The 12239-nt window shown below is 40.0% G+C and overlaps 1 protein-coding gene across 2 annotated transcripts in view; it reads left to right on the forward strand.

Annotated features, from left to right (window-relative positions):
* Nucleotides 1-203: 203 nt before the first annotated feature.
* EXTL3 (exostosin like glycosyltransferase 3) overlaps nucleotides 204-12239 on the forward strand; it is a 41329-nt gene continuing 29293 nt past the window's right edge. The window contains exon 1 of one of the 2 annotated variants that reach the window (XM_070611376.1): nucleotides 204-2816. In XM_070611376.1, the coding sequence (XP_070467477.1) occupies nucleotides 669-2816 (2148 nt within the window). In that variant the 5' untranslated portion in view covers nucleotides 204-668. The remainder of the gene's footprint in view (nucleotides 2817-12239) is intronic. The other variant, XR_011537701.1, reaches the window with a different exon arrangement.

Consider the following 12239-nt stretch of genomic DNA (forward strand, 5'->3'; position numbering starts at 1 on the left):
CACAAGTAAAATATCCATACCAAACAAAACCTGCATTGAACTTAAAATATTCTGTGAGACACACATCAATGTTCCAACCATTGTTCCATCTTATAAGATTTAAGTTTTTTCTAGAAATGTACTGGGGGAGGGCAAAGTTGTGAAACATAATCTCTTCAAGACTGACATGGTTCTCTTTCTCTTGCAGGCCTGATTGTTGGCAATGACATCGTTAAGAGGCTGGCACTCATTTGTGTTCTAAATAGCTACTTTAGAACTGTGAATAGTAACTATGCATATTGGTTGGTCAGCAAAAGCAAGGAACAAGAGCTATGGCAGTTGAAAAAGTCTGTCTAATTCCAGGGTATTTTTCCTGGGTGTCATCATCAGGGACCTCTTCCCTTTCATCTCATCAACAGTGTGGTACCTTTTATCGTTTAATAAAGATTAAGGATGTGTTCTTTGGTCAACAACCAGAACTCAAAATCTGCTGGAATAGAGTCAGAGACCATTTCAATTACAGCTGAGGAAAATGAAATTTCCATTCTATTTGGTGCCTTGTGCAGGGAGCACACTGACTCTTACAGAAACTTCTGAGTGAAAAGAGATTGAGTTTTGTCTAATTGAAACTCATGGTTATGGCGAGTGACCCAACGTGATCAGAGGGGGCAAGAGCCACAAAGGAACTCATGACGGGCTATACCATGTTGCGGAATGGGGGAGTGGGGAATGGAGGTCAAACCTGTATGTTACGGTGGTCCAACCGTATCCGACTCACGTGGCTCAGTTTTACACTCTTCATCATTCTGGTTTTCTTCCCCCTCATTGCTCACTATTATCTCACCACTCTGGATGAGGCTGATGAGGCAGGCAAGCGGATTTTTGGCCCACGGGCTGGTAGTGAGCTATGCGAAGTAAAGCACGTGCTGGATCTTTGCCGAATCCGTGAGTCTGTAAGTGAAGAGCTCTTGCAGCTGGAAGCCAAGCGGCAAGAGCTCAACAGTGAAATTGCCAAGCTGAATCTGAAGATCGAAGCCTGTAAGAAGAGTATTGAGAATGCCAAGCAGGACCTGCTTCAGCTTAAGAATGTCATTAGCCAGACTGAGCATTCTTACAAAGAGCTGATGGCCCAAAATCAGCCCAAACTTTCTCTGCCCATCCGATTGCTCCCAGAGAAGGATGATGCTGGCCTTCCTCCCCCAAAGGTCCTGCGGGGTTGCCGGCTGCACAATTGTTTTGATTATTCTCGTTGCCCTCTCACCTCTGGTTTTCCAGTCTATGTTTATGACAGTGACCAGTTTGCCTTTGGCAGCTACCTGGATCCCTTGGTCAAGCAAGCTTTTCAGGCTACAGCACGAGCCAACGTTTATGTTACAGAAAATGCAGACATTGCCTGCCTTTATGTGATATTAGTGGGAGAAATGCAGGAGCCAGTAGTGCTGCGGCCTGCTGAACTTGAGAAGCAGTTGTATTCTCTACCATATTGGCGGACAGATGGACACAACCATGTTATCATCAATCTGTCACGGAAGTCAGATACACAGAATTTACTATATAATGTCAGCACAGGCCGTGCCATGGTGGCCCAGTCCACTTTCTATGCTGCCCAGTACAGACCTGGCTTTGACTTGGTAGTATCGCCACTAGTCCATGCCATGTCTGAGCCCAACTTCATGGAAATCCCACCACAGGTGCCAGTTAAGCGGAAATATCTCTTTACCTTTCAGGGTGAGAAGATTGAATCACTGAGATCCAGCCTTCAGGAGGCCCGCTCCTTTGAAGAAGAAATGGAGGGTGACCCTCCAGCTGACTATGACGATCGTATCATTGCTACCCTAAAGGCTGTACAAGATAGCAAGCTAGATCAGGTCCTGGTAGAATTTACCTGCAAAAACCAGCCAAAACCCAGTCTGCCTACTGAGTGGGCACTGTGTGGGGAGCGGGAGGACCGCTTAGAATTACTGAAGCTTTCTACCTTTGCCCTCATTATCACTCCTGGGGACCCTCACTTGGTTATTTCATCTGGGTGTGCAACACGGCTCTTTGAAGCCTTGGAAGTTGGTGCTGTCCCAGTTGTACTGGGGGAGCAAGTACAGCTTCCTTACCAGGACATGCTGCAGTGGAATGAGGCAGCCTTGGTGGTGCCAAAGCCACGTGTTACAGAGGTTCACTTCCTGTTACGAAGTCTCTCAGATAGTGACCTACTGGCTATGAGGCGGCAAGGCCGATTTCTCTGGGAGACTTACTTCTCGACTGCTGACAGTATTTTTAATACTGTACTGGCTATGATTAGGACTCGCATACAGATCCCAGCCGCTCCCATCCGGGAAGAGGCAGCAGCTGAGATCCCCCATCGTTCAGGCAAGGCGGCTGGAACTGATCCCAACATGGCTGACAATGGGGACCTGGACCTGGGGCCAGTAGAAACGGAGCCACCTTATGCCTCGCCAAAATACCTCCGCAACTTTACTTTGACTGTCACTGACTTTTACCGCAGCTGGAACTCTGCTCCAGGGCCTTTCCATCTTTTCCCCCACACACCCTTTGACCCTGTGTTGCCCTCAGAGGCCAAATTCTTGGGTTCAGGGACTGGATTTCGGCCTATTGGTGGTGGAGCTGGGGGTTCTGGCAAGGAGTTTCAGGCAGCACTTGGAGGCAATGTTCCACGAGAACAGTTCACAGTAGTGATGTTGACTTATGAGCGGGAGGAAGTGCTTATGAACTCTTTAGAGAGATTGAATGGCCTCCCTTACCTGAATAAGGTGGTGGTGGTGTGGAATTCTCCCAAGCTACCATCAGAGGACCTTCTGTGGCCTGACATTGGCGTCCCCATCATGGTAATAGAAAAATGAGTTGTTGCATGAGATACTGTTTCACTCTGAATCCCTTTTCCATATATATATGTGTATGTGTATATATACGCACATAGTTTTTTTTTAACCTATACAGATTCTTTCCCTATGAAGTTTCTGCTTGTTTCTTTTTCAGTTCTTTCAGGCCTTGCCACTTCCATCTCTGCTGCTTACTTCCTAAATCTTCTAAGACTCTCCAAAACTGAAAGTGATGCTGGCCCCAGAAAGTTTATAAAACCCCTTCAGTTACCCTATAGACTTCTTCTGTGTCATAATAAAGATGTTGATGGTGATAATGATGATGAAAAGATAACATTTAAGAAGCGCGTACCATCTAGACACTATAATTTAGCATTTATAGAACTTATATCATTATTATGATTTTTTTTCTTTTTATATCTATGGAACCAGGCTTAACGAGGTTACTTATTTTTTGTTTGCTTGTTTGTTTTGTTTTGAGGAAGATTGGCCCTGACCTAACATCTGTGTCTATCTTCCTCTATTTTATATGTGGGACACCTGCCACAGCATGGCTTGATAAGTGGTACATAGGTCCACACCCGGGATCTGAACTGCTGAACCCTGGGCCACCAAAGAGGAGCACACAAACCTAACTGCTACGCCACTGGGCTGGCCCCAGAGAGGTTAATTATTTCGCCCAAGGTCATGATTAGTAATGGAGGAGCTGACCTATACTATACCTGATTCCAGAAGCTGCAGTTTTAATCACCTCCCAAAGATTGAGGGAGACCTCTGTCATTCCTTTACCAGGATATCATAGAAGTCTTTTGGAACACTGAAGTCAGGGTTTGATATTTGGGAGTTGGAGATCCTGAACCTCTTTTTATAGTCTCTTGCAGGTTCTTTCTTGTTCTTTACTCCATCTGTCATGGTTAGGATGCTATATTTTCCAGGAAAAATAATAGCCAAATATGCAAGATAGGGCTTTAGTTCTGAATACTTTGTTTATCCACTTTCTGATGTAAATTTGGCAATCTATGAGATTACCCATTTCTCTTAAATATGAGGCCTTAGAGCAAGTCTTAAGCAAACTGCCAACCACTTACCCTGCAGCACAGGTACTTTACAGAAAAAAGTAGCAAAGAAGGGCAAGATCTGATGGGCCATGCATTGCTTAAGAAAATTAGCGTAGTTTTAAGGAAGAATTTTTCTGGAAGGGGAATACTTGGGCTAGACCAGTTTTAAACAAAATTATTTCATTGAGGAACTAATTCATGAGAAATATTTTCTGAGCAGCAGCATGGTATGATAGAAAAGTATGTGTTTGGGAGTGACACAGACCTGTGAATAAATAGTCATTTTGTGATCTTTGATGAATTACTTAACTTCTTCGACTTCGGGATTAAAAAGAAGTCTAAGATAATACAAGTAAGGAATCTAGAAAGGTGCCCAATGGTTGATTCTTTCTTATCCCTTCATGTCAAAGGAGATGGAAGGCAGTATAGATATTCTGCCTGTTACGGACAGCTTTCACACACTTCTCTGATAAAGGCTCTTGTATCTGCTACATAATTTCCCTTTGTGTCACAGCTGTTACTACTTACTTTCTCCTGTAAAAATCTTTGTTTTAAGTTTTCTTTCTTATTACTGTTGCTAGTTGCTTATTACTGCTCTAATCTTTTCTTATATTTTATTTAGTTGAATTTGTAATCTGAAGCTATTCAAAGACTGTGTAGGGTTGCAAAAAATTTGATCTTAGAATTTATCTTGTATATTAAGAAAAGTGGGGAGATTTGTTTATAGACCTTCCCAGGTAAATTTAAATTTCACTTTTTTTCTTTCTCAATTACAACTTTTTGAATGTCATTGAAATTTTTTAAAAAGCATTTATTCTGTGAAAGGTAGATGCTACTCAAATAGAATCATAAAGCAGCCTTTGTTTTCTGTTTTTCCTGAGTTTTCTTTGAATTTGGTAGGGATGTAGAGAAGCTGATGCCACCTTTATTAACAATAACTGAAATTCATCAGAGAACTTACCAGAACTAATCCTTTCTTTTAACTCTGGTGGGAAATAAGTAGTCCTCTTTGATTACTGGGTGGCTCGTTGCAATAATACAATGCCTTGTTCGAAAATGCCAGAAACTTTCCAAATGGGAGGCCATTCTGAATAGCTTGCTCATATTAGTGATACAGGTTTTTTCTAGTTCTTCTGAAAAAGAGGAAACAGTTTCAAGCTGGAGAATTTCACTCCATTCTCTAAATATTTTGACTATGCTTTCTATTTATGCAGGTTTTTTGGGCAGCAGTTGAATTACGGACCTATTAGGCATAGAGCCAACATGCCCAGGTATCAGGCTTGAGAGAGACTGGCAGCTGTCTCCCCTGTGGAAAAATGGCAGCATTATGAGACATCTCAGAGTGGTTTTTCCACCTAGGATGCAGACTTACCCTATCCATTACATTATAGTTAACAGGTCTTTATAAAATTAGCAGGGGGAGGGTGGTTCCCAGGCAGTCTCTCAGATTCCAGTCCTTCAGGGAAAATGAAATCAGCATATTGGCTAAATGAATCAACCCAGGAACCTGCACGCCATTTCAGAAAATGCTGCGTGCTTTGTGCTTCTCTTATGCTCAGGTTCCCATCTAACCATAGGCATATATGCCACATATTTGTAAGCTGTGAAATCTGTTGAACCCGAAGTGTTTAAGTAGAGAGAGATTGTATTAGGAGTACCTACTGGGATATATGTATTAAAATTTCTCATTCTTTTCTACTATTTACATAACAAAGGGGAGCTACGTCAGATCTGGCTTAGAGTAAATGTGATCTTCACTACCACCATTCTTGGACATTCCTTCCTCAAATGCTTTATGTAAAGAGAATTTCAGTTTAAATTGAATAGGGCCTGGGCAAGGTGACAGGACTCTGCCCAGAGATGGAACAAATGCCACCAGTTGAAGCAGATCTCTCATCTGAATGGTGTGGGACTGCTGAACAGAGGTGGTGATAGTGGGCAACTGCTGTCTGTCTGTTGCCTTTGTTTTTTTTTTTTTTACTTTTTATTAAGATTATGATAGTTTACAACCTTGTAAAATTTCAGTTGTATATTACTGTTTGTCAGTCATGTTGTACGTGCATCCCTTCAGCCTTTGTGCCCAACCCCCACCCCCCCTTTCCCCTGGTAACCACTAATCTGTTCTCTTTGTCTACATGTTTAACTTACATGTATGAGTGGAGTCATACAGAGATTGTCTTTCTGTTGCCTGTTTTGTAAACAGTTGAGTCAGATTCCTTAGCTCCTGAAGGGTAACAACAAAGAATATCTAATGGAAGTCAAATGTACAGTAGTATTGTGCCAAGGGATTTGAAGGCTGGTCTTTTGAAAAACTCCATTATACCTTGGGGACCCCCACTTTCATGCACTTTCAAGATGTTCCACTGCTTCCAGGCCTCCGTTGTTTCTGACGATATGTCAGTACTTTTTCAAATTTTTGTTTCCGTGTACGTAAAGTGTTGTTTTTCTCTGGCTGCTTTCAAGAATTTTTCTTTATATTTGGTTTTCAGAAGTTTGACTATGATATGTCTTGCGTTCGTTTTCTTTTGATTTATATTCTGATTATGGTTCACTAAGCTTTTTGAATCTATCAGTTTATGTTTTTCATCATATTTTTGGAAATTTTCATTGATTATTCAGATATTTTTTATGCCTCATTCTTTCCCTCCTCTACTTTGGGGACTCCAATATATGTGTCATAGACTTTTTCATATTGTCCCACAGTTCTCAGTAGCTCTGTTCATTTTTTTAAATATTTTTTTTATCTTCCTCAGTTTTGATAATTTTTTTTGATCTGTCATCCAGTTCACTGACTTTTGTGTCTACTCTTAAGCTTATCCAGTCAATTTTAAATTTCAGATATTGTATTTTCCAGTTCCTCAATTTCCATGTTTTTTAAAATAATAGTTTCTGTTTCTTTGCTATTGCTGTCTTTATTTTTCCATTCTGAGGATACTTTACTTCATTTAGCATATGAAGTATGCTGGCTACTTTAGCATGGCCACTTTGTGCTGCTTTATGGTAGCTACTTTAACATCAATGCTAATTCTAACGTGGGTCATTTTGGGATTTGTTTTCATTGATTTTCCTTTTTCTTGAGGACTGGGTCATGTTTTTCTGGTTCTTTGTACATTAAACAATTTTGTATTAAACCCTACACATTGTGAGTGTTACGTTGTGAAGACTGGATTTTGTTTTATTTCTCTGAAAAGTGTTGATATTTTAGTTTGAGCAGACAATTAATTTGGTTAGACTCAAACTGTAAGGTCTGTCTCTTGAATGGCAACTCAAATGGGAGTTCAGTCCTTTAATCTTCAGCTGGTCTGCTTAGAAACAGCACCAAGCATGCATGGCTTAGGGGTTGGTCAGAGACTGGGCAGTTTGTACACAGAACTTAGAGCTCCCTCTATCTGGCTGTCTCCTTTCTGGAATCTTCTTTCTTTCCTTGGGCTGTGGTTGCCCCATACTCTTTCCTCTTATGCTTCAGGCCAGAAAGACTTGGATGTTGTGTGCAAGTTTAAGCTCTCCTGCATGGTACTGACTCTGGCCTACTCCCAGAATAAAAGCAACAGTGATTCTCCCCGTGTTGGTATTTCATTCCTAAATTTCAGCTCTGCTCCATAGTTTGTTGTGCCTTCAGGCAATTGCTTTTTTGGTATTTTTGTCTGGAGTTTATAGTTACCATCTACAGGAGTACTGGGTCTGGTAGGAGCTTATTCAGCCATCCTGGAGGCAGAAACCTCCAAGTGATCTCTTTTTGATACATAGTCCCACTTAAAATATTGGTTTGAGTTATTTACTTTACTCTGGCCAGTTAACACATCAAATAGAGTGTCCTTCTTGGAGCATTCTGTGGAAATGAGAACGTCAAAATCTGTTCTTTTGGAATTTTAGAACTTGGGCTGGTTATGAAGGGGATATCTTTCAGTTAACAGTGTAGTCTTGCTCACTCAACACATTGTGCATCTTCGCACTATAGACTCACTCATTTCTCAGATAGTCTTGTGACAGCTAGTCCCTCAATTCTTGACTTTTCTCTTCTCTATAAAGGGTATAGCTAATTTACACAGACTGCCTGAGAAGGCTTCTTTGAAGAGGTAACGTTTGAGCAGAAGCTTGAATGAAGTGAGAGAATGGGCCATGTAAATTCTGGAGGACTGTACAGAGAATGGCAAGTGCAAGAAGCTTGTCCTGTTCAAGACCTGGCAAGAATACTCAGTGTATCTAGCGTGGAGTGATTGAGGGGAGAGTTTGAAAGGAAGTCGGAGAAGGCAGAAGCTAGCACTTTAGGCCATGGTAAGGATTCTAGATTTTATTTTAAGTGTGTTAGGTTGCCATTGGAGAGTTTTCAGCAGGGAGTAATATGATATGTGTGTGACTCTGGGGAAAAGAGCAGAAACAGTTAAAAAGCTATTATAGTAGCCTATGTGAGGAGTGTTGGTAGCTTGGACCAGGGCAGTAGTGGTGGAGATGCTGAATTCAGAGATAAGCATACCACACTCCCTAGAAGACTCCAGGTTCTCTGTGGAAGTGGCAAGGCCAGAATGCACCATTTTTTCCAAATGAAAACTAGAGAGATACAAGATTATTTTTCACTGCCCTTTTCCCTCCCTCCCAGCCCTTGATGTTAGAATTGAACAAGAAGAGTTCTGTTTTTGGAACTTAATGTCATGCCAGGGTAGTTATTTGAATACTGTTTCCCCAGCAGTCTAGTAAGGGAAAAAAGAAAGAAGACTGGAAGAGAAACTGGCTGTGTAGTAAACTCAGCGTCATTAATATTCGGGCTTGGGCCTCTGCCTATCAGGCTGTTAAAGGCTTTACTTCTGGCTGGACCTCAAGCAGGAGTAGAGATAATTCTAAAGCCTTATTCCTTAGAAAGTTGATACTCTTTATTTTTTATCTATGTTCACTCTACTTTTAAAAATATTACTTGAATTATCAGATGATAATTTCCTAAAATTGTGATTTCTGAGAGAAGCTAACAGGAAAAAACTTGTCCAGTTTCTCTAGGTCCAAGATTGTACAAAGTTTGGTAGACTTCACAGGGTATTAGTGTATCTGGGTGGGTTTTTTTTTAATTTGACATTATTTTATCTAATAACTTTGTGGCTATAACTATAGTTATCTTTTTCTGTGAGAATGGGCTGCATGGCAGTGAAGGAGAATTATGTAAAACAAAGCTATCAGAAATCAGAAATTAATAGCAAAAATTATAGATGTACAAAGGAATTGCTGAAAAGTGACATTGCATAAATGGCTTACTAATTGCAGCAAATCAGTTCTTTAGGTAATGTCTCCCCCTCTTAGTTTATATGTACTCTTTTTACTAATTCAAAGTAAGGAATCTGAAACTGAGAGAATTTTATTGCTTTAGGTCACTTGACTAATTAATACCTAAATTAGAATGTAAGTGTTAGGACTTCTGACCATAGTTGATTGTATATTTTTCTGTTTTATCAAATCAAAATCTAAATTTCTTGGAAAGGCACAGGTTATATATATATTTATATATAAATATTTACAAATTAAAATAGGACGAAGTTGTACTAATCTCATGTTATAATAATTGCTAACCGTTTTGAGCGTTTTCTATGGGCTAGGTAGGCACTGTGTCATGCTCTTTACATGCATTCTCTCATTTGATGGTGAACCTCTAACCTATGCTATTTTGCCTTCAGTTTCACAAGGATCATTGGTAACTTTTTTTCTTATAAGTTAGAACAGACTTATCTTATAACCTAAAACATATTACTATTTTTTATACTGCATTAGACCCAAATTTAAAGTTATAAACAGAAAATCAATTCACTGTGTTACCTTCTTGTTCTTTCCCTTCATTCTTTGCATTTCCTGACTTTTTTGCCCCCACCACTTAGTGTTTATTGAATGAGTCTCTTGAAAAATCAAGAAGTTTAAATGTTCCTTCTGTTTCAGTTGTCCTCTCTTCTCTTGATCACCTCTCCACCCAATCACCTCAAGCTTTATTTCACGTGCTCCTCACAAGTATGTACACATGACTGTGTGCTTCCTTTTCGATCTCATTTTCTTGATTCCCAAGCTCTATGATGGGTTACCTTTTTAAGTTAGAGGACAGGGCAGGGTGGAGGATAAAAGGTAGTTGCTGTTTACCTTTATTGCCTGTATGAGGCTTGACATAAGGTTCATTCTCAGAAGTGGATTCATTACAGAAGTGCCTTGTGCATGTGTGTATTGTTGGAGACTGGAGACTGTTGGGGATGGCTGGGCAAACGTTGATCTTAAAGAGAAAAAGGACAACATTATAAGTGTATTTAAATTGCTGAATTTAGTAAGTGGCATTATGTAGTTGTATGGCGCTTTATATTTTCCACATACATTTTCTAATTTTATGCTTCTCAGGGATGTTCTACCTTTTTGTGTTGTCTATTCTTAGTCTACTTTGTGACTTGGTTTAATTCACTTAATCTCTTCATATCCTATTTTTCTTGCCTACCAACTTCAAAGACCTGCCTATGGCTAGTCATGAGCTGCTGAAAAAGATTCCATATTTAGGTAGTTCTTCCATTTGAATCCACATTCATTATTCTGCTTCACTTGAGCAACTGTCTCTTACTAAATTGTTTCATTGTTTCTTGTTAATGGCAATAACTACTTACATTCGATCCCTTAGATATTAAGAGATATTTGCGAACTATCAATTGGGAATCAAACTTATCATGATGGCTAGTTAAATATTTATGTTGTGAATTGATACTTTGCTGATTCATGTGGATTTGCTAGTTCTGCCTGGATTTAGAAGACAAATGCCTTGTTAACATACTAGAAGAAGTAGTAGTTCTTTTATCATTCATAAACTCCAGAATTCCTCTGGAACCAAGTTGAATGTTAACTGAAGTTACTAATTAGTTTTTGATCATGCATACACTTGCATATATTTGCGTATGGTAGCGTTTTAGGCCATGCCTGCTGTACTGTTCCACTGTGATGAGAAACCAGGTGCAATGAGAGAAAGTCAAGGCTTTTATGAATGATAAACAGATGAACTGAATGATGAACAGAAGAGTGAGTGGAGCATCATCAAGGAGCATTGTACGTGAAACAAGAAAAATGAATGTTTAGTGAGCTTTGCTCCTGACTTGATTGTTGTAGGTTGATGAATTTTTTCTATGGAAAATTAAATTAAATACTAAGAGGTTTCAGTGTATCAAATGTTTATAATTTTAATATATGAACTTCTCGTCTTTTATTCCATATTCTGAAAATAGAATGGACAGGGCTAAATTAGATCCTGTTTCCTACTCATTGGTTTGTTCATTCATTTATGAAACATTTGTTGAACATCTACTGTATGCCAGGCACTGTGCTCTACTTTCTGGTCAGTGTCATACCAGTAATTAAAATCATTAACTTGAAAGTCAGTCCTCATGTTCACAAGTTATTAAGGTGTAATCATAAGGCATGAAAAAATGGCCAATGTTAAGGAAAGGAGGGAGCCTGGTTTTAAACAAAACATAACAAAAATGAGAATATTTCCTAAAGATGACATACTACTTCTGGTTGACTCATTTCTTTCATGGTTGATCTCCTATTCTTCAGACTCTTAGAGGCCGGTGATGATCTGCATGTCTGCATTACAAATATTTGAGTCCTTTGGTCCTTCTGATTTTGGTGCCAGAATGGATCAACATTGGTTTGCTCAGCTTTTGTCTAGCCATTAAGCGCTATAGCTTTGAAGCAAACCAGTTAGAAGAAAGCTCCCTTCCCCCCCCCGTTTAATTTTATTTTTTATTTTAAAAATTTTAATTATTTTTTTGAGGAAGGTTAGCCCTGAGCTAACATCTACTGCCAATCCTCCTCTTTTTGCTGAGGAAGACTGGCGCTGAGCTAACATCTATGCCCATCTTCCTCCACTTTATATGTGGGATGCCTACCACAGCATGGCGTGCCAAGCAATGCCATGTCTGCACCTGGGATCCGAATCAGCGAACCCCAGGCTGCCAAAGCGGAACATGCACGCTTAACCGCTGTGCCACCAGGCCGACCCCCTCCCCCACCCCACTTAATTTTAGTTTGTATTTGCAAAATTTATAAGGACAGAAATCTCTTTTTGGTTATGAGGAAAAAGTCCTTGAATAACGAACTACATTTACTCTAAAGTTTGCTTTACTCTCTCCTGTGGTTGACTCTAAATCAGGTGTCTCAACAGTGGCACCAGTGACATTTTGGACTGGACACTTCTTTGTTGTAGGGGCTGTCCTGTGCATTGTTAGGATTGAGCAGCATCCCTGGACTCTGTCCACTGGATGCAAGTAGCTCACCCACCCCCCTAATTGTGACAACTGAAAATGTCCACAGACATTATCAAATGTCCCTTGGGGGGCAAGATCACTCCTAATTGAGAGCTGCTGCTCTA

Source organism: Equus przewalskii, chromosome 2 (genome assembly GCF_037783145.1).
Source record: "Equus przewalskii isolate Varuska chromosome 2, EquPr2, whole genome shotgun sequence".
In the NCBI taxonomy this organism is placed as follows: Eukaryota; Metazoa; Chordata; class Mammalia; order Perissodactyla; family Equidae; genus Equus; species Equus przewalskii.